Source organism: Bos javanicus, chromosome 6, assembly GCF_032452875.1.
Source record: "Bos javanicus breed banteng chromosome 6, ARS-OSU_banteng_1.0, whole genome shotgun sequence".
NCBI classification, from domain to species: domain Eukaryota; kingdom Metazoa; phylum Chordata; class Mammalia; order Artiodactyla; family Bovidae; genus Bos; species Bos javanicus.
The window spans coordinates 40,527,093-40,553,532 of record NC_083873.1 but is presented as its reverse complement, the minus strand read 5'-3'; the positions used below and the strand labels follow the sequence as shown (position 1 = coordinate 40,553,532).

The 26,440-nt window shown below is 38.7% G+C and overlaps 2 protein-coding genes across 17 annotated transcripts in view; one reads left to right on the top strand and one right to left on the bottom strand.

Moving 5' to 3' along the window:
• The window catches only part of KCNIP4 (potassium voltage-gated channel interacting protein 4), a 1,316,619-nt gene extending 1,311,947 nt beyond the window's left edge, over positions 1-4,672 (top strand). For all 5 annotated transcript variants that reach the window (XM_061419778.1, XM_061419781.1, XM_061419780.1 and 2 more), the window contains 3 exons: positions 900-1,004; positions 1,657-1,719; positions 3,193-4,672. In XM_061419778.1, the coding sequence (XP_061275762.1) occupies positions 900-1,004; positions 1,657-1,719; positions 3,193-3,240 (216 nt within the window). In that variant the 3' untranslated portion in view covers positions 3,241-4,672. The remainder of the gene's footprint in view (positions 1-899; positions 1,005-1,656; positions 1,720-3,192) is intronic.
• A 1,385-nt stretch (positions 4,673-6,057) lies between these two features.
• Positions 6,058-26,019, bottom strand: PACRGL (parkin coregulated like). Of its 12 annotated transcripts, none has more exons than XM_061419766.1 (11): positions 25,702-26,012; positions 24,001-24,097; positions 22,573-22,640; positions 22,301-22,455; positions 20,978-21,045; positions 18,158-18,248; positions 14,529-14,663; positions 14,347-14,394; positions 13,959-14,066; positions 9,881-9,961; positions 6,058-6,339 (listed from the first exon to the last, which is right to left on the bottom strand). In XM_061419766.1, the coding sequence occupies exons 3-11, from the start codon at positions 22,622-22,624 to the stop codon at positions 6,283-6,285; spliced, it is 795 nt and encodes a 264-aa protein (XP_061275750.1). In that variant the 5' UTR covers positions 22,625-22,640; positions 24,001-24,097; positions 25,702-26,012; the 3' UTR covers positions 6,058-6,282. The 12 variants fall into 12 exon arrangements, with proteins under 12 accessions (XP_061275750.1, XP_061275753.1, XP_061275754.1 ...); XM_061419769.1 differs by having other exon boundaries at positions 25,846-26,012; XM_061419770.1 differs by having other exon boundaries at positions 25,858-26,012.
• Positions 26,020-26,440: the final 421 nt, after the last annotated feature.

Here is a 26,440-nt window from a genome sequence, read left to right as displayed (position 1 = left end):
TTGGTATACAATAAACATTTAGTACTCAGATGCCTCCAAGATAGTAGGTATCTCTTGGTCTTATAATCCCTTTCTATGTTTAACACAAACATGCTGTTCTTACCACTTACATCTTATACATCTCATGAATGCTATATTAAACAATCTTCCACTCAAACCATAGGGGTTCACCTATGGGTTACAAACTACAAATTTTATCATTTAAAATGGAATTGAATACTGTCAAAAGTAAAAGTATATTACATGCATATTATCAACTTAATCCAGACTCTTATGTGGAAACTTCGAAAAGAAAACAAGTATGAACAATAAATCTGAGTGTCTATGTTAACTAGATATTTTTTCACTAAGACTGGAAATCACAAATCAAAAATTAGATTTGGTTTTAATAAAAATTAAAATTTCAAAGCATTTCCAGCATAATATTTTGACTAATCTATATGTGACTTTAAAGTCACAATAGGAAAAACATACGGAAATCCCTAATAAGCTCTGAGACTTATCAGTTTTAGTATAATTCTCATGATGTGGAATATATCTTATTCTCAATAAATGGAATTGATAGTCAACATATAAATTATATAATAAGCCTATAATGCAAAGATAGCTTGTATGAAGTTGTATGGAAATCCAAATCTTAAACCAGGGTGTTTTCTGATCATGTTAGATACACAGGAATTTACTTCATCTTGAAACCAAGATCAGACTTGATTCTTACATTCTGATTCTGCTGCTTTTAAGGCATAAGGCTATTCCTCTGGGACAACCAAGATATTTAATGAAGAATCAACGAAAAATTGAAACTTGGAAAACTGAGTAGGAATAACCTGTCAAGGCTTCTCAGAGTGGTTTCTTTTCACATCATTTGTGGCCTCATGTAACTGCCTTTTCCTTTTCAGGAAATGCTTGATATAATGAAAGCAATATACGATATGATGGGTAAATGTACATATCCTGTCCTCAAAGAAGATGCTCCCAGACAACATGTTGAAACATTTTTCCAGGTAGGAATGCAATAGAGAGGGAGTGAAATTAAGAGCAAATTTCCTGATGCTTGCAAAGCATCATGACAATTCAAAAGAATGTGAAGGAAAATAATTTTTTACTGAAAGTAACAAAACTATAGAATATTTACCATTCAACCATGGAATAGTACCATTATTAATTTAGCAATTTTGGTTTTGAATTTATCATAATATTGATAATTCCACTTATTGAACTCATTCACCATATCCTCAATAGAACACTAAGTTAAGCAAGCAATTGCCATGTCTCGTGTGTCTTGGGGTGTTTGTTTTCACTCATTTCTCGTAAGACTCTATGAGCTTATTTATATTGTCATTAGCCCCATGTTAAAGATGAGAAAATCAAGGTTCTGTGTCAAGTTGCCTGAACTCTATGGTAGCTGGGGTTTTCCTAGAACAGAGAGACTCTAGATCTGCACCACATTCTATTAAAAAGGCAACAGCCTAAAATCAGTCAGCCTCATATGAGTCTTATCACCAAGAAACTACTAGTTTGTGTTTTGAAGCAGTTCCTCCCCATCAAATAAGCAGCTGGGCTTTCTTTTCATCTGCTTCAGCTTGTTCAGTTCAGGTGTGAGGGTCCTGAGGGGTATGTCTGAGTCAAGTTTTCTGTTCTGTAATCCCCTAACAGAAAATGGACAAAAACAAAGATGGAGTCGTCACCATAGATGAATTCATCGAAAGTTGTCAAAAAGTAAGTAATGATAGTACAGGAACTATCTCTTTTGCATTTGTAACAGCTGGACTGAGCACTATCAGCTAGCCACCACGAACTGAGCCAAGTGTAAGGTCATATGCCTAAAATCACCACTTCTACACAACTGAGATGCGACAAGCCCACCACTGTGGAAACAATCACCGATTTACACATTCTATTAGTCCACACACCCTGAGGCAGGCTGTGAGGGAAGCCCTGGAGAGGTGAAGGTTGTACGAGTGTGTTTTTGCTCTTCAAATCCTTTAGAATATTCATCACTGAGGATAAAATATATGTGAGATTTGAATTGTTCTTTCCCCAGAACTAGAATATATCTTGTCTATCATATCCTCCAAAGATTTAGGATTCCAGTATGGCCAGCAGTGTATCACTGACCAAATTTATATCCAATTTCTAATATAAACACCATTGCTTCAGTGTATGTGAACAAGATGTCTTTGGCTCAACAAAATAGTCAGTCACAAAATTAAACAGCAGAAAATCCTCCCTGAGGAAAAGGCCATGTGGTTCTCCGCCATCTGGTGGCAGACCAGATTTAGCATACCTAGAATTATTTGACTTGGTATGTAGGTAGAACAATTAAAGAGTTTTAAAACTAATTTTGGAGACAAAAAGTTTGCTGGCGTTTTACTTTCTCATTATTTTCAAACTGATATACTTTCCCTTTCCTGATGCCTGCTTGTTTTTCAATTCATATTTCAATGTCACGGTCTCCCTGAATTAACTTGGTGACATCAACCTGCTAATGGCGGTGTCGTTACCTGGCCTCCAGCAGTGGATGTCATCAGTTCTGCTACCATTTTCCATTACTATAAATGATCACAATCTCCAAGTACCCCATCATCTGTCCCCTTAAGTTTCAGAGGAATATACTAAACTTCAGATACTGGGCAATGGTTTCTTCCAAACAATCCTTTCCCTGGCATTGAGAGACCATTCATTTTTAAATGTTCCTAAAGGTAACAGAGATTTATCTCTAACAGACTCAGGACACGTGTAATTACTGCCAACCCATCTCCTAAATCCCAACTTCCAATCTTCATGAAGTTGACTCTTTGCTCACACATAAACCCTGTCTCCTTCCATTTGTACAAGTCCCTGTGATTTGGCCTCTGATGACCAGATATGGCAGTTTGCATTGCTCATTTTGTATACGCTCTGTGCTACCTCTCCAGTTTCCGTACTGGCATTCTAATTGGAGAAATATCCTCTCTTAACACCAAGTCAGAGTTAAATAGGTCTTTAAAGCTTGGTGGACTCAGCAAAACATAAAACGGGCTCTCCACAGTATCAGCGTGGAAAATGGATAGAAGTGTATTTACATTTGCAGACACAGTATTTGAACATTTGGCACAGGAGGTTGGTGGGGGTTGGCGATCCTTAGAGGCAAAATAGTGCACTTTCCTTTACAGATATGGTGAATTTAATTCCACTGTTTCTCCCTTACAGGACGAAAACATCATGCGCTCCATGCAGCTCTTCGAAAATGTGATTTAGCTTGTCAAATACGTCCTCAAATAGACAAACGTGAACGATTCTATCACACAAAGCTGGAGCTACCACTTTTAGCATAGATTGCTCAGCTTTACAATGAGGCACATTATGCAAACAAGCTTTGTTTTAATATAAAGCAACCCCCAAAAGATTTGAGTTGTCCATTTATAAATCTGCATCCTTTTCATAATGCCACTGAGTCCATGGGATGTTCTAAGTCATTTCATACCCTGTGAATATTCAAAAGGAATAGAATCTGGCATATAGTTTTATTCATTCTTTAGCCATGTGATTATTGAAGCTTTCACATTATTGGTGATTTTAAAATATCAGTGTTTTTTGCTACTCACTTGTATGTATTCAGCCCCAGGATTTTAAATGGTTTTCTAAAACAGTAGCATCTGCACTGAATTTCCAGCTATTAGTTTCCATGTTTGAATACTGTAATTCCAGTTATACTTTAAGTAAACAAAACAAGATTACTATAATTGGAAAAAAAACCACACACACATAGTCCCAGTTTCTCTGGATTTGCTGCCTTCTGTTAAAACCTTCATTTATCTGGCATTTTTTATAACACGAAACAAATTAGTGTATCCCAGATGTCAGCATATGCCTAATAGAGCTTATTTAATAAGCACTTCTCAATTTTTCATAATACATATTATAGCCAAGGCCTACATGATATATGTAATTTTGGATTTGTTCAATCCTATAGGTTGACTGTTTTCTGTCACTAAGTGGAAGTCCAAGAAGGTGTGAAACAAAGCAAGGATGTCCACAGGCTTATGAAAAGGGTCAGGACATCTGTCCTCTAGTCCATGGCAGTGCTTAGCAAGTTCATTCTTAACCGCATTCAAGGCCTATTCCATTCTGACTGCCTCCTGGCACCTTTACATTATGTGCCATTCAGGGACAAGGAAATCTTGGCTACCCCAATGCCTACTAGGTACAAACAGCAAGTAGAATTCACTTTGAAAGCACCACTGATTCCATTATAGTAAGCACTAGAATACCAAAATTTAGTAGAAAATGAATATAAATGCTAAGCAACTCCTCTGGATTGTATTATGATTTAGCTCATCATAAAACTCCAATTATTCAGATTATTTTTAATGACCTTAAGCCAAAATCGTAAAGCTGCCACAGTATTACTAAAGATACACACACCTTCCTTGTTTTGCAGAAATATCACCAAGACCAAGAGGCTAGAGTAGGAGGAAATTTGCAACTGTCTCTGCAACAATAAATCAGGTATCTATTCTGGTGTAGACATAGGATGTTGAAAGCTGCCCTGCTATCACCAGTGTAGAAATTAAGAGTAGTACAATACATGTACACTGAACTTGGCCATCGCGTGTTTGTGTAAACTCAATGTGCACATTTTGTATTTCAAAAAGAAAAAATAAAAGCAAATAAAATGTTTATAACTCTACTGTCTATGTTATGGGTCTTTATTTCAATAAATTTTATAATTAGACTAAACATATGAAGTTTTTCCTATGGGATTTTCTAAACGGTAGAGATCTTGGTCTCTGGGTGGTGCTAAAGTACAAGGAAAGAGAGTCTGAGCGAGGGCAGTGGGCAGGTAGGCGTGTGACCGATGGGACCTGAGGCTGCGATGAGAGGAGACGAGGGATGACTGGGTGAGGCAGGGGACCAGGAAGGACGGGAGACCTGAGGGGGAGGAGCATTTCTGCAGCTGGAACTCTTTAGAAGTGACTTAGATTTTAAATTACATCTGTGAGATTGCACCTGAAATGAGGACTATCTACACAGAGAGATCACTCACAATCTGAGGAATAAAGAAAGGGTGAACATCCTTCTGGGACAGAATGTGAAACTGTGAACGTGCTCAATCGTGTCCAGCTCTTTGTGATTCCAAGACTGTTGCCTGCCAGGCTCCTCTGTCCACGGGACTCTCCAGGCAAGGATACTGAAGTGGGTAGTCATTCTCTTCTCCAGGGGATCCTGCCGACCCAGAGATCAAACCTGGGTCTCCCACATTGCAGGCGGATTCTTCACTGTCTGAGCCACCAAGGAAGCTCCTTCTGGGATGGAGCTGCTGCTCTAAACTCCATCTCTTCAGAAGGCTCAGCCAGCCTTGGACTTGGTATGGCTACTCAGGGCCCTAAGGCTCTCCTCCTGCCCATAAGGTGGAGGGTCTTCTTGTTTTCTGTTTCTCTCCCTCTACTCCTTTCTCTGTAGAAAGATCTAGAATCAGCTTCTATTACATCAACACTCAGAACTACACTTATAAGTAATGCTTTAATAGCTTTTTCAACTAAGCTAATTGTTAAACATAAGCAAGCACAACAAAATAACTGAATACATGTACGAGTTTTAAGATTTTAATTTCTGAATATCTTCATGTATTGAATACCAGTATTTTCAGACTATGAAATAACCATATATTTACTTAAATACAATTAACACCTAAATTTAGGTAATTTTAAGAGTTGTAATAAACAACCATACTTAAAAGAGAATTTACACATTAAAAATCTTTTTCTTAAAGTAGAATACTCTGGAAATAAATTTTTCCCAAACATTCTACATTATAAAATACATACTTATAAACAATATAATTAACAGTGAATTCACAAATATTTGTCCACTATTTTAAACTCCCATAGACTTGATAAATATAAAACCCAGGAAATAGCAGAATGTCTAAAAGTAAGTACACAGGTACAAACTGACTGTATAAATGTTATATACAAAAGGCACCAGAAAATACATACAAACCTATCCACTGTAAACCCAGTAACTGCTGTTCACACAAATCACAAAAAAAAGAAAAAAATTAACCCCACAAGATTGTAGTATTATGGAACATTTTTAATAGTTTTCCATTATTAACCATTCTTTCTTTTTGATGAATAACTTGTACTATGATTCGGTGGACTTGTGTATATACTCATCCAAGGCCAGTAATAATGAAGGATGGCTGTGATTTACGAAAGAATAAACCGAAGTGACTCTGAACAGGTTTTACAGATATCCATGGTCAGCATTTAACACCTGTCGTTCAGGCTCCTATCTTCAACAGCATATGGAACAATATGTCGGGATTTTAGATTTGATGATGATAAGGCTTCCCTGTCAACAGAAAAAAATTTTAGCTTTATTTGTTATCATGCAGGGTTCCCCTAATAGGTACTATGTTGACAGGAGTGTGCCTAGAATAGTGTTCAAAGCTCCAAACAAACAAACCAAATAGCATGGGAGCAGAATGATGGAAAGAGAAGTAGAACCTTTTTCCTGAGTTAAATAAAATATAGGTTGTCTCTTTTTGTGGTTTAAAAATATTTAACTAGAAAAGTAGTTAGAAACCAGATTACCAGTTTTTTAATCGATCTCTAGCCAATCACTTCCCTATCAAATCTGGGGCTCATTACTTTTCTATACCTCAGTTTCTAGCTCTTTAAAGGGGGATAACACCAAAATCCACCTCTGACAGCTGTAGGAAAGATTAAATGAATCTAATTTGTAAAATGTACTCAATAGAGTACCTATCATGCAGTAAGTTCTTACCTGCTTGATTAAGATCAGGACGTGTATTTGTAATGTACTTTCCCAAGACATACATATATATCATTTAAAAAGAAAACTGAATCAGGCTAAGAATGAACCAGTTTCAATTTAAGGCATATAGTAAACTGATTAGTTCTAAGAAAAAGACGTCATGGCTGTCTGTAATATTTTTTTTCCCCAGAAGTTGAGTCCTCTGATCATTGTAATATACACGAGCCCTAAGAAATAAGAAACTATAATACTGAGAAGACTGTCTCATAAAGACCCATCTCCAATATTAAAAGAAAAGATATAAACATTGAAGTTTTTAGAAAAGGAAGAACATCATTAATTTCACGATAAAGTACCTAAACTCCAATACTTTGGCCACCTGATGTGAAGAGCTGACTCATTTGAAAAGACCCTGATGCTAGGAAGGAGATGGGGATGACAGAGGATGAGATGGCTGGATGGCATCACTGACTCAATGGACATGGGTTTTGGTGGACTCCGGGAGTTGGTGATGGACAGGGAGGCCTGGCGTGCTGCGGTTCATGGGGTTGCAAAGGGTCAGACACGACTGAGTGACCGAACTGAACTGAAGGCAAGTACAATAATAATTGTCATGGGACAGTCTTTGATATGTGATCAAAACTTTCTATTACAATTACATTAACTATTACTAAAATATTATATAAGACATTAGAAGGAGGGAAAAAGAACAGAAAAAGTCTGAGGGAATACACAACACTTAATAGGTTTTATAACTTCAAAATCATTTTATTCTGTATTAGCATGACTAAAATCTAATAAGATTCAGTGGCAATTAGAGAAGAACACTGCTAGCTGTCACTAGGATCCTTGAATTGGTCACCTACATCCTCTGTTGCTGCTGCTGCTAAGTCACTTCAGTCATGTCCGACTCTGTATGACCCCATAGATGGCAGCCTACCAGGCTCCCCCGTCCCTGGGATTCTCCAGGCAAGAACACTGGAATGGGTTGCCATTTCCTTCTCCAATGCATGAAAGTGAAAAGTGAAAGGGAAGTTGCTTAGTCGTCTCCGACTCTTCTCGAGCCCCCCATGGACTGCAGCCCACCAGGCTCCTCCGTCCATGGGATTTTCCAGGCAAGAATACTGGGGTGGGGTGCCATCGCCTTCTCCGAAAGTTTATCTAATACTTGCTAAATGTTAAAAATCTTTGCTTTAAAAATGTTAGCATAAAAGACAAATGGAAATTTACCTGAGAAGAAGACATTTATGTATGAGAAACAGGAGATTGTAAATGACAGACTTTTAAAGGCAGTGTTCGTCAAATACTTGCTTCAAATCAGGTGCACTGTAATTCCCCCTCCAAATCCTAGTGAGCTATTTCTAACCTGTGTGTGTGCTCAATCATGTCCAACTCTTTTTGACTCCATGGACTGTAGCCTACCAGGCTCCTCTGTCCATCGAATTTTCCAGACAAGAATACTGGAGTGGGTTGCCATTTCCACTTCCAGAGGATCTTTCTGACTCAGGGATCAAACCTGCATCTCCTATGTCTCCTGCATTGGCAGGTGGATTCTTTACCAATGAGCCACCTGGGAAGCCCATTTCTAACCTGTATTTACTCACAAACTGTCCCCTCTTCCACACATACACCCATGAAATCTAAGGTGCTGGGCTGCCCTTTTCTAGTTGCCCAGGCCCCATACCAGGCCACAGGATGTGTGAAAACCATCTGCAAAGTTTCAGATTGAAGTCTTGCTATCATTATTTAGCATCTGTTTATTTGCATTTCAGAGAGGAAGGGGCAAATTATTTGTAATTCTCAGAACAGCAAACACATTTATAAGCAAGAAGAATTCCTTTCTGTGCTGGGAAGGGATACTGGACTGACTAGGGTATGATCTGTGCATTTTAACAAGGTGTCTGAGGGTTAACCCTCCGCCTCGACTCACACAACAAAGAAACCCATTATCTAGTAGACCGGGGACTGACTTTCACATTATAAACTTTACCCTAGAACTTTGTCATGAAAAAAAAAAAAAAATCAATTTAAAAAGTCACTGAAATTGGTCAAATTAAGTAATTTAGGCAATGCTTAAACTAAAATACCTGCCATATTAAAATTCTATCGGTCATGTAAATTTTCTTTATAATCAAGTACCTAGAGCGAAATTGAGTTCTGCAATGTTAATCCCATGCAACTCTGATTAAATGTAACATCCAAAACATGGTTGACTCACTGCATTATAGAAATATTTCCAAGACTAAAATATTTGAATACATCTTTCAAGTGACGAAAATTCAATCACCCCAGTTATTTGACAACACACAGAGAGTAATGAAATCCCCCACATCCCGGTATCTTCCTGCAAGTAGACTAGTCAGCTAAATCACTCCTCTGTGTGTGCGTACACAGGTTCAAGCGAGCACACGTACCTTCCAGACAGAACAACCCAGCCATCTGGGAACCTCATCTCAACCTTTGATTATGGACAGACTTCAAACTGTTCAGACAGAAAAGATGACAAATAAAAGGAAAAAAAAAAACCGACTCTTTCTTCCTCTTAGTTCTTTTTTTTTTTTTCGAACTTCCCAATGGTAAAAGCAAAAACATCCAAAACACTTTAAATAAAAAAAAAATCTGGAGAGCTGTTCTACAAAGGAGTGCCGCACGGTAAACACAGGGAAAGTGCACAGGCCCTACCTTTATACAACCCGGGTCTGAATCCTCATGCTTAAAAACCATGTGACCTACTATTAATATACAGCACAGGGAACTACATTTTATAGTAAGCTGTAAGGGAAGAGCATCTGAAAAAAAGTTTATATACATACATATATATATACATATATATATATATATATATATATATATATGTACGGATATATAGCTGAATCACTGCTCTGTACACCTGAAACATGACATCGTAAATCAACTATACTTCATTAAAAAAAAAACAAAAAACAAACTGTGTGACCTAGGCAAGACAGAAACTCTGAGCTCTAAAAAGAGAATAATCATATTAACTCCACATGGTTACTTGAGCCTGAAGTGAGATAACATGTTATAGGATCAATTTTATAACACGACTAAAATTTTTGGAAACCATGGTTTATGGGGAATAAGGCTCACTTACACTTCCGCCATGCTGCTCCAGCTTCTGTAACGCAGTGGTGATTGGTTCTTTGAATTTCTTGTCCCTTAATCTTTTAGAAAGCTTTGAAAATAAGATTAAAAGAATGAAATGATTTGAAAAAGTAACACTATCCACCAGAAACATTAGTAAAAATTCACTAATAGGCTAACTAGAAATAATTCCATTGAGTCTTTACTATGTAGTAAGTATATAAACACTACTTATTTTGTTTCAGATTGCAAGGCTTCTTTTAGGAAATATCTCATCAAAACTTACATAGAATAGATGTCACTAAACCTGTTTAAAAAGATGGATTTATATTATTTGATATAGTACCAAACTTATAAAATCTGCTCCAGTATTACCATACTGTAAGTTTTCCAGAGTAAGGTTTCTAAGAAATTACACTTTTTCCCATTCTGTAATTTGTAAGACCATCTGGAGGAAAATGATGGAAAGCTAAGCCTCTAAAGCACGTGTGTTTCCTACAGTCAAAAATGGAAGAGACAACAAAGAACAGAGTATTTGCATGAATAATTCAGTAACAGTGACAGGCAGAAGAATCTGGCTAAAACCCACAAGATCACCTAAAGCCCCCAGCTATGTCCTGAAGGTCCCTGCTTGGACAAGCGGGGAGTTCTGACTGAGATGAGAGAGAGCACAGGAGTCAGAATAACAGGAGCAGAGAGGGAAACAGTGCGGTTCAGGCCCTCAACACAATTCCTTGCTGTGTTCTCCCACCAAACGTCCGCAACACTCACCCAAAAACCTGAACCTTCCAGCCAGAGTAGGACTTGCTCATGGCTCCACTTTCTGGGGATATAATTGGAGCCCAGGCAAGAATTCCTCATCACCAAACACTTAGCAAGCCCCTGTCCTAGAGCTGGTTTCTGGTTCTTCATCTTCCCAGGTCTGAAAGTGACCAGGACAATTCCTACCACTGAGCACTGAGTAACCGGTTCTTTCAGCCAGGTCATCGAAGGTTACGGAGGGTCAGAAGAGACTCCCAGTAAGATAAAAAATGTGACAAAAGCAATTCTAAAAGGGGGACAGGAAGGGCTTATTAATGTCCTGGGGATGAACAAGGAAAAGTGCCTCTTAAAGATCTTAGGTTTGTTTTCTTCAGATCATGTTACCCTTGGACAGATGACCACAGGCAGATCCACAAACCACCACCATCTCATCACATATACCCACTGAAGTACAGATTCTTGGCCTCACATATTACTTTAGCAGACTCTCAGGACAAAGGTCCAGGTTCTACATTTCTAGCAAGATTCCTAGGTGATGTACTTATTTCTTCAAGTTTGAGGATCACTGTCCCAGGGTCAGTGAACAGTCTCTCAGAGTTGAAGCTCACAAAGGATATGACTTATTTCGCATATGAAGAAAATCAGTTGTATGTATGTTCAGTAACTGGTTTTGAAATATTTTTCCTAGAAGAGCCCTTTCTTCAAATAAATGTCTAATGTAGAAGTCTATGAGATGTGAAAGTGCAGCCTTTCTGGCTGAATGGGTGAAGTGGGGAGAGGAGAGAGGAGCGTCTAGCAACTCAGTGGTCCTCACTGTGTGTAGTTTACGGACCAGGGATGAGCCCCTACATATCTGGTTTCCAGGGCCTTCTACTCTACAGAATCCCGCGAGGGTGTGAAGGCCAGTGTGGTAGCTAGGTCTCCCCAAAGTGTTGCCACCCCAGGAAGGAAAGAGGCCCTTTCAGTCAGTCCTTGTCTTAGGAAAAGCAGAGCTCCGAGGAGGTATGTGAGTGACTAAAGATAAATGCTACGGTACCTCTAAAAGCAGTTAAGAGAGTTTAACCATTGATCCGGTCTCCTCCCTCTACCATGGTGGGCAGGGCTGGGAGGCTGGTAGGAAGCTCCACTTCCAGTTAGGGGAAGGATCCTTTTCTTTACACCTCACTTCCCCTTTACCTCATGCCAGTTCTCTCAGCAGATGTCACTGCTACGTATTTCTCCCCCAAAACAAAACCAACCTCCAAAAGGGCAGGGGGCATGTGTGGTTTTGTTTAGTATCATATTCCCTGTGCCTCAAATAATACCTGACACAAAACGGGAGGGCAGAGAGCAGCAGATTTCTGTGAAACTGCTGATTGTCTCAACCAAGCAATCTAAAATTGATTGATTTTATGGCCATCATCAAAATAATTTACAAACAATAACTGTTGGAGGGGATGTAGAGAAAAGGGAACCCTGTTGCACTGTTGGTGGGAGTGTAAACTGATACAGCCATTATGGAGAACAGTACAGAGATTCCTTAAAAAACAGGAATAAGTCTACCATATGACCCAGCAATCCCACTACTGGGCATATACCCTGAGAAAACCACAATTCTAAATAACACCCGTACCCCACCGTTCATTGCAGCACTATTTACAACAGCTGGGACACGGAAGCAACCTAGATGTCAATCAACGGATGAATGGACAAAGAAGATGTGGTACATACACAAATAGAATACTACTTAGCCATAAGAAGGAATGAATTTGAGTCAGCTGTAGTGAGGTGGATGAACCCAGAGCCTGCCATACATTGTCAAGTAAGTCAGAAAGAAAAAAAAAAACAAATATTGTATATTAATGCATATATATGGAATCTAGAAAAATGGCTCTGATGAACCTAGTAGAGAACGGACCTGTACACAAGCAGGGGAAGTGAGGATGGGACAAACTGAGAAATTAGCACTGACATATGTACACTATCATGTGCAAAATAGATAGTGGGCGCTTGCTATATTACACAGGGAGCCCAGCCTGGAGCTCTGTGACGACCTAGAGCAGTGGGATGGGAGGAGAGGAGGGAGGCTCGAGAAAGAGGGGAGATACATATATACAGGTTTGGTCCTTGCCCTCCTGGATGGAAACCTCTAAACTCTTGGAAGGTCCTGCCAGGTAAGAGTGACTTTGTTTACCTGGGGCCTTGGGCCACACCAGATAGTCAGTGCTAACAATGTGATTTACAGTCAGGGACTCAAGCACCAAGTACCAGCTCAACTTCTAGAGGCTGGAGACCAAGGTCAACCAGGCAGGCAGACAGTGATGTTGTGTGACAAACGTCTAAGGAGAACCCTGGACATTCAGGCTCGAGTGAGCTTCCCACCCTGGCAATGCTCCGTGCGTCTTGTGATGCACCACTGCTGGGAAACAAGCGCTGGCCCCCCAGCTCCACCGGGAGAGAACCTGAAGCTCCACACCTCGTCTCTTCTGGGCCTGCTCTACGCAGCGCCTCCCTTGGATGATTTCAGCCTGTGTCCTTTCACTGTAATAAACTGCAACACTGAGTACCAGCTTCTCTAAGTTCCATGAGTCATTTCAGCAAACCTAAGGGTGGTTCTGGGGACCTCCTGAACTGCAAAGTGCCCCAGTTTAGGTTGTGGCAGGGTTAAACTACTCACAACAGGAAAATGTCTCAACCTGAATCCTAGAGACTCACTAAAAAAATTACAATGTACAACAAAGAAAAAAGATGAATAACACAGCTCTGCTGCTACTGCTGCTGCTAAGTCACTTCAATCGTGTCCAACTCTGTGCGACCCCATAGACGCAGCCCACCAGGCTCCGCCATCCCTGGGATTCTCCAGGCAAGAACACTGGAGTGGGTTGCCATTTCCTTCTCCAATGCATGAAAGTGAAAAGTGAAAGCTAAGTCGCTCAGTTGTGTCTGACCCTCAGAGACCCCATGGACTGCAGCCTTCCAGGCTCCTCCGTCCATGGGAAGAATACTTATAAGCTCTGCTTAGAATTCATAGATAATCCACATGGGCATGAAGACCTCACACTGTTCATTAATTTTTGTCCATTCAATTCTGTTTACTTTTATCACAACTCTAAATTTGCTCATGCAGATGCTTTCCATTAAAAAAACAAACAAACAAAAACTGAAGAGACTATATCGCCCATTAATGTAAAAATGTTTAAGAACAACTAGGTCTGATGTTCATACTTTCTGGTTACGATGATGAAGTTTTTTTCAAGGTTTTGAATCATTTTAATGATTAGTTTGAAGCCATTACATCAGAAAACGATACACATACACAAGCCCTCTCCAATCTTTCCAGCACTTACACTGGTAAGCAGATGTTTCAGGTGGTCGTTTAGAGCAGGACCAACGACGACACTTAGCTGTACCAGAGCATTCAATCCTCTTTCAAACACTTCATCATCCATGTGGACCTGGGGAGGGTTGGGTGGTTCACGGTGCACAGGCAGGGAGGGAAAGGGGAAAAGGATGGATAAGGAGAAAGGGTAAGCAGGTGGAGAAAAAGTGAACATTCAATATTAGAAAATGACCAAACAAACCCAGGATTTAAAAAATAATCTTTAGTACAGGACATCTAGAAGCAAAAATTAAATTTGGGTTGACGGAAACATTAAATAAAATACATTGTAGCCTACAGAAAGACTAACTTCAGGTTCATTATTTTCTCTAACTACTCAAGATATCCCTCTTTACCTTTAGTACATCTTCTAAAGGTATCTTCCAGTAAGGAATCATCTGGCCCTGAAAAACAGTGGCCGAATTCTGCACACACATTGAAATCACAGGTAAAGAACAAATTTGCATAATATTTGAAAGAAAAAGATGTAAAATATTCTAAATATACTGCAGAAAGTCTAAAGGAATAAAGGACATACCAGAGCTGCCTTCAGCACAGGAATCAGTCTAGGAAGCAAAGGCACAGCTTTCTCAGGAGCGCCTGTGACCAAAAGTAATTCTCTAAAACCCTCCTTTGACACAAAGGTGTACGGATGTTTAGTCTCTCTCAGACCCTGCCAAAACAAACAAACAAACAGACACAAACGAGATTTACTACCCATTTTAGTGATGATAATAGAAAAAAATGCAATCCTTACTCATGTAAGTGAAATCTAGTTTCAGTATTATTTTCCTATTTGAAATATAATTTCAATAATTACAATTTCAATTAAACTATGAAATTGTGGAACACGGGATATGCATGAGACAAAAAGGATCTTTAACCAAGAAGGAAAGGAAAAAGAGTAATAAGAAAAAATAAAAGGAACAGGGAAAAGCAAAGGAGAAGCTAGGAAAAATAAATGAAAAAAAGAGAAAAAAAGAGGAAGGAGGATGAAAGAGAGGAAAGGTAAATAAAAAGAAAGAGAAGAAAAAAACTCACTATGATACCAAAAACATGTTGCTTATACTCCTAAACACTGCCAGAAATCCCAATAAATTAGTCTAAAATCTATGTTACTAAATCCCACTTTATAAACGCAAAATTGTTGGACCCCCTACCTTAAAGATGACTTTACAACTGTTTAATGAGCCTCTAAAATATTATATCTCCTTCACATTTAAATACTAAGATACTTAGAGGACAAATCTTATACTATGTTTAAAATGCATTGTAAGATTTCAAATGCCATCTTTAACATCAGAAAGTCAAACAAAAATATGGGGAGAAAAAAAAAAAAACCTGTGTAAATCATTTCTCACCAAAGCCTTTCACCCTAAATGCACTAGGAACAATTACATGCACTCTTTTTAATTATTATTTTGAGTCACGGTAAAATAGCCATCTTTTTTGAAAAGATAAAACAAAGAAAGTAATAGCAATACTCCCTCAGTTTGACTAATTATTATCTGGAATTAAGTATAACCAGCTGCAGGGTCATGCCTAAAAATACTAATTTTCAACCAATTTGTCCTTGTGATCAAACCATCTGCTTCCAGGGGAATTCCCTGGCAGTCCAGTGGTTAGGATTCCATGCTTCCACTGTTTATTCCACTGTAAGGGACAAATGTTTGATCCCTGATTAGGAAATTAATCCTTCATGCCTGCATGCCGTGCAGCAAAAAAAAAAAAAAAAAAATCCCCAAACAAAACTATCTGCTTCTAAATGGTGATGAAACACTTCTTTTCCTACATGCCGTCATGCTTTTGAAAACTATGCTGCCAAGCACACTGGCACCACAGAACACAGGTTCTATTGTCTTCAGAGCACCCCATCCTGTTCATTTTAGAGATGAGGAACCCTAGGTCAAGGTGAAATGGACTCAGTAGTAGTGGTTCTGTCACTGCTTCCCCATTATTACATGAGGAGAGGGGAAAGAGAAAAGTTTACACAGGACAGAAATAAAAACAGTGGTGTTTGGAAAAAGACGCTTACTCCTTGGAAGAAAAGTTATGACCAACCTAGATAGCATATTGAAAAGCAGAGACATTACTTTGCCAACAAAGGTCTGTCTAGTCAAGGCTATGGTTCTTCCAGTGGTCATGTATGGATGCGAGAGTTAGACTGTGAAGAAGGCTGAGCACCAAAGAATTGATGCTTTTGAACTGTGGTGTTGGAGAAGACTCTTGAGAGTCCCTTGGACTGCAAGGAGATCCAACCAGTCCATTCTGAAGGAGATCAGCCCTGGGATTTCTTTGGAAGGAATGATGCTAAAGCTGAAACTCCAGTACTTTGGCCACTTCTTGTGAAGAGTTGACTCATTGGAAAAGACTCTGATGCTGGGAGGGATTGGGGGCAGGAGGAGAAGGGGACGACAGAGGATGAGATGGCTGGATGGCATCACTGACTCGATGGACGTGAGTTTGAGTGAACTCCGGGAGTTGGTGATAGACAGGGAGGCCTGGCATGCTGTGATTCATGGGGTTGCAAAGAGTCAGACACGACTAAGTGACTGAACTGAACTGAACTGAAACTAAACTCAGAGTTCCTTTGAGGATTCCTCAAGTCAAAGCACTGCCCCTGTCTTATGATTAGCTAGAGTATGTTTTCAAAGGTATCACTATAGTTTTGATTCATCTAAAAAATTGTGTGCTACCATATATAAAAAGTTTAAGGCTCAAGAAAGAACTAATGAAATATGAACATCTTTAGCTTGTAACACAAAGTTTAAAAGAGACTGATTAAAATTTAATTTCAAAATAGGCTATCCATAAAAATATACTACTTCTTACACCAAAACACATTCTGCAGGCTGAGGTACAAATTAAAAAAAGCTAAGACCTAAGATAACTTGGTAGTCTTCAGAAGTAATTGATGTCTGCATGCTAAGCTGCTTCAGTCATGTCTGACTCTCTGTGACACTATGGACTGTAGCCAGCCAGGCTCCTCTGTCCATGGGATTTACCAGGCAAGAATACTGGAGTGGGTTGCCATTTCCTTCTCCAAGGGATCTTCCCAACCCAGGACTGGACCCACATCTCTTACATCTCTAGCATTTGCAGGCAGGTTCTTTACCACTAGCACCATGTGGGAAGCCCCAGTAGTAACTGAGATGTCCATTTAAAAGAGTAAATAAACTGGGAAAACTGAAGGAGGAATTAGAAATTCTAGGCATTCACTATAATTAAGATATCTCAATCAGCACAACTGTCTACTTTTTCAGCTCTGCTGACATCTGGCACATCCCACAAGTTTTACAGGAAAAGCAAATGTTTCTTTGAGTGAAGAAAAAAAAATCTGAATTTTTTCAGTGTCATATCTTTTGGATTCCTGACTACTGTATGACTTATCCCAGAGGCACTGCCAATTCATACTAATACCATCAAGGACCTAATGTAAGGACTTGCTTTTTAACAGCAACAAGAAAAATGATCCTGAAGACTTAAAGAAGATGAGTTAAGGTTAAGTACAACTGGTTAATTCATTTCTCAACTTCTGTCTCTAATTCTACACATTTATAAATAATAACATTCACAAAAGATATCTCTGACTCACTTCAGGCTAATACTCTGCCAACTTTGTTCCTGACACAAATGTTAATATAAAGGAATATATGAGAAGTTTTTCTGAAATCCTTTACAAAAACCATCTCTATGATATTTTACTTAAAATGCACAAGAAGGCAAAAGCCCTGAAAATTACCCAAAAGAACGTTTAGGGAGTTGATATCAGTTCCCTAAGAAACATATCATATTAAAGGTGACTTAATAAAGGTTCTATAAGGAAAGACCAAACAGGCACTGTTAACTGATTCTAGTATGAGTTTGAATGATGATATCCTCCCGATTGGACTAGTTCAATATGATTCCCAGCACTTTAAATTAAGTATGAATACTTTATCTACTTATCTACAAATCCCTGTGCAGATTAATTTCATGTTTATAAAGCTGATTAATCAGTTTCTAAGAAACATACACCATTCATAATTAGTTCCTAAGGAAGTGTGGTGTTTTAATATCTGTTCCTTGGCTTTTATTTCAAAAGTAAAGAATGAGATTTACTGATGAGTTACAAAAATAACATTTAATGCAATTAGAAAAAATACTCAGGAAAGATAGAGTATTTACCTCGGCTAAAGTAATAAGAAGAGGATCGAATGGAAGCTTTTCCGGAGGACATTCCCACTGTAACCTGTGTTTTACTGAACCATGGACCAATCTAAAATATAAAAGTCAGTGAATGTGATATGAACAAGAGGCTTATATACTAAACAGTGATTAATCATGATATATTCTTTCTTCAACATAACCATATTAGAATTATTTTGTAACATGTAGGAACTTCATGACTGTAAAAGATATTACAAAGGCACCTTATAGAGCAATAACTGCATATTTTCAATCCTACAAATTCCTACCCTTTTAACAAAATTGTTTGATGACTAAACTACACATCTCCACATTTGTTAAGCCTACAGTTTTAGAGTGCTATTTGCATCTTAATGCAAATGTTATATTTCATATGGTTCAGTCATAACTATAACAAAATAGGTAAACCATAGACAAAACAATAGCAAACCTATCACAAAATAAGCAAACAAATGTGATAATTAGGAATAATTTTTTTTTCATAAGCAATATTAATTTTCAGGTATCATTTGTGCATGCTAAGTCACTTCAGTTGTTTCCAACTCTGCGACCCTAGGAACTGTAGCCCGCCAGGTTCCTCCATCCATGGAATTCTCCAGGCAAGAATACTGGAGTGAATGTTCACTGCAGCACTATTTACAATAGCCAGGACATGGAAGCAACCTAGATGTTCATTGGCAGACAAATGGATAAGAAAGTTGTGGTATGTATACACAATGGAATATTACTCAGCTATTAAAAAAGAATGCATTTGAGTCAGTGCTAATGAGGTGGATGAAACTGGAGCCTATTATATAAAGTGAAGTAAGTTAGAAAGAAAAACAGCAATACAGTATATTAACGCATATATATGGAATTTAGAAAGACGATAACGATGACCCTATATACAAGACAGCAAAAGAGACACAGATATAAAGAATAGACTTTTGGACTCTGTGGGAGAAGGCAAGGGTGGGATGATTTGAGAAAATAGCACTGAAACATGTATATGACCATATGTGAAATAGATGACCAGTCCAAGTTTGACGCATGAAACAGGGCACTCAAAGCCGGTGCACTGGGACGACCCAGAGGGATGGGATGGGGAGGGAGGTGGGGGGGGGGCGGTTCAGGACAGGGGGACACATGTACACCGTGGCTGATTCATATCAGTGTATGACAAAAACTACCACAATACTGTAATTAGCTTCCAATTAAAATAATTAATTAAAAAAAAAAAGAATACTGGAGTAGGTTGCCAAGCCCTGCTCCAGGGGCCCGGCCCAGAGACTGAACTGGCGTCTCGTACATCTGCACTAGCAGGTGAGTTCTCTACAACTAACGACACGTGGGAAGCTCATATATCATTTAACCTAAACAGAAATAATCTAAAGGAAAGCCAGGTTTTATCCCTGTTAAAGAGAGGAAAACTAAGGCCAGGAATATGCAATGGCCCATGCAGGGTGAAAAAGTGATTCAGTTCAGTTCAGTTGCTCAGTCGTGTCCGACTCTTTGTGATCCCATGAATTGCCAGGCCTCCCTGTCCATCACCAACTCCCAGAGTTCACTCAGACTCACGTCCATTGAGTCGGTGATGCCATCCAGCCATCTCATCCTCTGTCGTCCCCTCTTCCCCCTGCCCCCAATCCCTCCCAACATCAGAGTCTTTTCCAATGAGTCAGCCCCTTGAATTAAAGTTTCTGCTGTTGCTGCCTTTTTTTTTTTTTTTTAATATTTTTGTCTTTAGTGAAGCAGAACTTGAAATAAAAATGGACACTGCTAATACAGTGTAAAATTTGGTAAGTTTTGATGTATGAGTACATCCATGGAAACATCACCACACTCATGGCAGAGAATTTATTCATTACACTCAACTGTTATTTCCCGCTCCTTTTGTAATGTTTTCAACTTGGCATCTTCTAAAGAATACTAAAGTGTTATTTTCATAATCCCAAGAAGCCTCGGCAGCACTGTTTTTACATTTTTAGCAATAATAAATTCTCAGAGTGGGGAGAAGGTATAAGACCTTTAAAATAGTTTCAGTTCAGAATGTAAATACAAAATAGTAACAATAACAAATTAAAAAATGCCTCCTGAGCTTACTTTTCACTCCTAGCCCTCCAAATCTGAAAATACCATTAAAAACTACATTTCTTTAAATTTCAAACACCAAAAAGAATGCTATGATTATTTCTTTCCACAATGAAAATAAAATGTTCTATCATCTACAACAGGTTAAAACTGGATATACTTAGAAGAAATTAATGTTTCTCAATAGTGAACTCTTAAAAGGATAGCCCTCTATTAGTAACCTGCATTGCTTTCTTTAAAATAGCTTGACGTCTACCCAGAAATACAAAAATTACATCAAAAGAAAACGAAAACAGCTATACTACTCATTAAGAAATATAAGTTCAAATAAAATTTGAAATATCTGATTTCTGAAATATAATTAAAAAATAACAAAACAATTTCATTGAATTTTCAACTTCCAGTTCAGACAAAAGAGGATTATTTACCTGACATTTTCCCAAGCCTATGAATGCTTAAACTGTTTTAGAAACTGTTTCAGTCAATTTCTTCAATTATCTGGTGGTTTACTATAGATTTATCAGTAATTCTCTTTTGGAATTAAAATTATTTTTTTCAACAGTGTCCCAGGATCTATATCAATCCAAAAGACAAAGTATGAAGAAAAAATTCACCTTTATTTCAACCTCCCTAGTAAATAAAACTTTCAATACATTTAAAATGAGAACTGTATTGATTTTACTCAATTATTTTGAATAATATGGTCAGTTCTAACTGTATTGATCTTACCTGCAAGGAATACCTCCCTTAGAGTAAATAGCTGCAAAGGCAGAAGGGGCTCGTGACTGTTCACCAAACTAAAATTAAAAAAAAAAAAAAAAAGACAAGAATACAATAATTATTACTATCATCTCCACTTAGTGATACCTAATCAATTTCAATCCTGCTGAGGTCTGAGGCAAACAGACACCCTGACTTTCAAGCCCACCAAGCTTGTATCAAGTGTATCACTCTACTCAGAAAAATGATCAATCCTCTCCACATTTTGTATTTCCTTTAACCCTTGTTTCAGAGGCTTGGAGGTAGCTGAAACCACATATAAAATAAACATACCATAGATAAATATTTTTAAATCTAAATATTATAAACAAATACAATAAAGATAATATATCTTTCCACCCCTCCTCCACTGTGACCTTTCAAATTGAAAGCTAAATGGAGAAAAGGTGTACAGGCAAAGTAGATTCCTGCATATCACGTATGTCCTACTTGTCCTCCATTCAAATACGTACAGTCTGGATGGTCAAAGAACCTAAAATTTATTGATGCTGCAAATGACAGAAAGAAGCAAAGAAACACAGAAGCTTAAACTATTTTCCATTTTTCTTTTATAAAGTCAGACAATCTCCTCTTGCCATTGTATCCTTGCTGAAGTATCTGCTGGATTCTACCTGCCATCGAAGACTGTGTCTCAACCACTCTCATAATCCCCTTTAAAGGCTGAAACCATCATCATCTATGTAAGGCTGGACCAGACACCGTCTGGTGTTGGAGCACAAGTGTGTTTACTTTGTGGACAAACTGACCTAGAAACTTACAATTATGTACTTTTATGTATATAAACCTTACGTTTGTTAAATGTGATTAATCTGCTTTGAGAAAGCAAAAGAAAGCTAGTGTTGTAGTTAGGAATTCTGGTGGAGCTAATTTGCAGGTCATAAAGAAATGGTCAGAGGTCTTTATGCAACTATGAAAGCACGTAATTCATCCTAGGCAATGGAATTACAAGGTTATTCATTGATATTGGGAAGTATAATAATTACAGTAAATTTTTAAAAAAAGAAAGTTGATATGCAATGTATTTTATACTCCACATTACTCATCCATGAATGTGATATGACATACCAAAGCAGACTGATTTCTAGTTTACACCTTCTCATTCCCACACTCATATTCTTACCTCCATTCTTCATCATGATTACCATATGCCTTCCTTCACAACTAGTTTAAAACTAACAAAAGAAACGGGACACCATTCAGAATGGCTCAACAGTATATAAAAGTCTAATACTTTGGAAAACCTACTGAGTCAGGAATCTCTTTTGTACCTACCGGGTTAATTGTTTTAGGGTTCAGTTTATCACTTGGTCGAGGATGAAGTTTTCTTGCAGATTCTGGAGAACTGGTTGATGATGAAGATTTGCTTTGTTGAACTGTAGTCCCATGTTTTACTTGGGCACTTGATGATGTCCTTTGATCACAGTTATCTGAAAAAAACAGAACATCAACAAAAAAGAAGTGAAAGCACACCCTGCATTCATCTGTACAAAACAGTGTGTCATTAACAAAATACACCTCTTCATTTAAAAAGCAACATTTAGTACCTGTCAGTCTGTTTCTCATCTGTACGCCCCTATGGCACTCTGATTTCTGCATTGCTTCTCCTTTACTCCTGCAGTTACATGAAACTTGATTTCAACATTGTTTCTGGGGAGGAGGATTCATTAACAATATAAAGACCAAACCTAACAGAGTAGGAAATACAGTAAAAGTCCCACAGAAAAGGTATGATATGGAGCAAAATGCCTAAAAAGCCAGTAAGAAAATATGAAAATTATCAACTTTAATAATACCAATAACAGTAAATTAAAAACCATCTGTCACTCCAATGAAAATTTTTTTAAAAATATCTGTAAGCAAAATGTATAAAAATATGCATTTTTACATTCAAATAGTCCAAATACACTTTTAGAAGCTCAATTGTAATCCTCTGGCCACATACAGAAAATATAGACTAGATTTCTGGGAAAAGTGGTTGGCACATCCCCTATTGTCTCCACTTTCTCTGGCCTCTGTATTTCCAGAGTTCCCAGTGTTCACATCTGCATATCAAGTCCTACATTTCCAGTGACGTAATGAACTCTATTAAATAGACCCCTTAAACTTAACATCACCCAAACTGAGGTTTTCACACTGAAGTTATGAACTGCCTGTCAGTTCAAAGCCCCACCAGTTTTCTGATCTCTCAGGCTGAAAAATTAGGATCTCTAATGTCTCCTTTTCTTCCATTTCCCACACGCAACCCTACAGATACGATCAATGTGACATGATGAAGTAGAAGGAGCTCTGGGCTCAGATTTGGGACTGCCTCTCCTCTTTACTAATCACAGGTTTACGAACTGAAGCAGGATGTTTAATCTTCCTAGCCTTGACTTCTTGAGATTTGAAAATGGGGGAGATACTAATCCTATCAAAGCTATTACTGAAGGTTAAAGAAGATGACATGTCAAGCTTACCCAGTGAATGGTTCACTTCTCCCTCTCCCGTAATTCCCACTTTGCTAACAGGTCTCTAATTCATAGCCCTTGTTTTCCTGCTGAATCAAATTATTTTCAAAGAATCTTCCACCACACACCCAGACTTATACACTCAACTGCCCGCTGGTATTTCTAGGTCTAGCTCCAATTCCAAGTTCCACGCAGGCTTTCCTGATCATCAGTTTCTCAAATGCACGTTTCCACAGCACTTGGATTTCTGCCTTGCTTCCTTATTTCCCCTTGATTACTCCATTTCCCCATTTACAAGACACTCCAAATATTCTTCCATTAGAGTACTTCCCCTTTTAAGTCTTTAATATAGTCATTTTTCTATAAGATCTTCTTTTAAGGCCACATAGATGTAGTCTTCTACTCGTAAATGACAGCTTTTCAAATATTTGGGGACACAAATCACAACTCTTTAGTTCTCTCTTCTTCAATATAAACATTGATGCCTTCTTAAATGAGTAATAACATGAGATTATTTTAATTTACTTGACAAATTAGAAGTCTTCACAAGGAGGGCAAAGTTCCATGTAGTAACATTCAGCCTCCAAATATTTTAAATACCACGTGACCAGATCAAAGTACCCTGCAAAGATAAACTAAATGTAAGATTATTTCTGTAACAGAGTAATTTTAAATTTCAACTTTCTTAATTTGATATGCTGACCTAATTTTCTCAGCCTAGTACCAGCAGATGAGTTACTTCCCAATATCACAGTTCATATTCATCCCCAAGGCATTTTCTAAAAATATGGTAATTATTAGCTCATTAAATTTGTTAGATCCTATCCTAAGCTAACACAGACTTTAATTATGACCTATTTAAAGTGCAACCTAATACTGCCAATTCAGTGATTATTCAACAAGTTGGAATGACACAATTTCTATGTTCCTTTATGTCAAACAGCTGTTTCTATAAGGTACTAACTGGAAAGTGCTATATTAGATTTTGAATAAGTTCAAAGGCTACTGAAACTCATTTGAAAAACATGTTAGAATATGGAGCTTCCAAAGGTTTTAAGTATACAGGACAGTTTTTATGTGTGATACAATTATGCAATTTTCAGCAACAAAACCAAAACATACACACATACACAGTGATGCAAACATTTCCCTGTCCACTTCCAAAACACCTGTGTTAGAGCTTCTTTCCAAAACAGTTTTTCAGTTACTGTTAAAAATATCACCCTTTACCTTACAGACAAATGGCATGTACTCAATTTTTAAAAGATAATATCCACCTGGGAGCATACCACTGACAACAAATCCAGAGCATGAATTGTTTGTAAAAGGAAAAAAAGGTTCATTCATCTTACACTAGCTTTTTCATTAAAAAACGTGTGAGGGTGGTGTAAAGGGTTAATGGTGGGAAGAAGTGAAAAAGTAACTCTTTTGTGTTATAAATATTACAAAGAATACCCTTCAATCTTTTACAAAACAATATATTCTAAGTAGACACTAGAATCTATTAATCCATTTAACCCCAACACCTAAACTATGTCACAATATCAAGAAAGCAAACAAACTAAGCAAGGCCCCACTGTGGACCCCTCATTTTTCACCTTACTTTCCTTAGATGCTGCGGGTCATCATCTACAAGGGGTTACAGGCATCTGGGTCTATGCTAGGAAAGAGTACTTTTCTTTCATTGTTTTGACCAGCTCAATATACCTTATTTCTTTTTCCACATACCTATTCTTCCCGCACTTGCCTTTGAGACCACTGCACTAAACTACCTGCTAAATTCTCAGAACAGAGGTCACTTTTTTTCCTACTCTCTAATCTGTCGTTTGGAAGGTCCCAAAAGTGTTAACAGGAGCCCCACAAAAGGAGGTGAGCTCCATCTCTAAAGCTCCTTCAAATTTCAAAGAACAGCGACACAGCCCAGTATTCACCTATCCCAACCCTTTTCACCGTAAAGAAAATCCAAAGAGCCAGTATTAAGGGTCTTCCTATTTGTTTTCCATTTGCCTAGCCTCTTCGCCTCTAACACCACACATTTCCCAATACCTAAGACCAGTCCAGGGCCGGCATGTTGTGAAAGTTAGAAAATGAGGACATGGAGAGGAAAAAATGGAGAAAAACAAAAGTTGTGTTTTGCTTTTTTTTTTTTTCTTTTTTAAAGAAGGTCAGATAAGAGTGGGTAAAGGTGCCAGTTTCAAATAAGGCAACTCTCAACCAAAGCCAGACCAGGAAGGGTACGCTCATGGCGTTCAGCATCTCCAGGCTCCTTAGCAACGTGGTCCCGTGGCCATAGCAACTGATCAGACAGGAAGCCGCCTCCGCCGAGAGAATGAGGGTGGCACAGCGGATCCCCGCACATGTACAGCTCACCGCTCTAGGGACCTGTTCCTACCGCTCCTCTCTCCCACCGCGATCTGCACACCAGCCAACCAGCACCCGCTGGGCCACTAGCCGCCCGTCCCGTCGCCGGCCGCTGGGGACCGGGAAAAATCAGGTTTCGCAGGGTTCCCGGATCTTGCGGCGCCGCGCAGTGACGTAGCACGCACCCTGCGTCCTCAAGCCAATAGCATGGAGGTCGCAGAGTTGTGCCGGGCAGGAATGGTTGCCCTGGCAACGAGGCGCCCAGTATTGAAAGGGCAGCTCACGAACTTGGCGCTCAGTCTCCAATGACAAAGGGGTACCAGGAGCAGAGTGTTTTCGGAATGATAGAGTCAAGGAGCCAGAGAAGGCGATGGCACCCCACTCCAATACTCTTGCCTGAAAACTCCCATGGACGGAGGAGCCTGGTGGGATGCAGTCCGTGGGGTCGCCAGGATTCGGACACGACCGAGCGACTTCACTTTCACTTTTCACTTATTGGAGAAGGAAATGGCGACCCACTCCAGTGTTCTTGCCTGGAGAATCCCAGGGACGGGGGAGCCTGGTGCGCTGCCGTCTATGGGGTCGCACAGAGTCGGACACGACT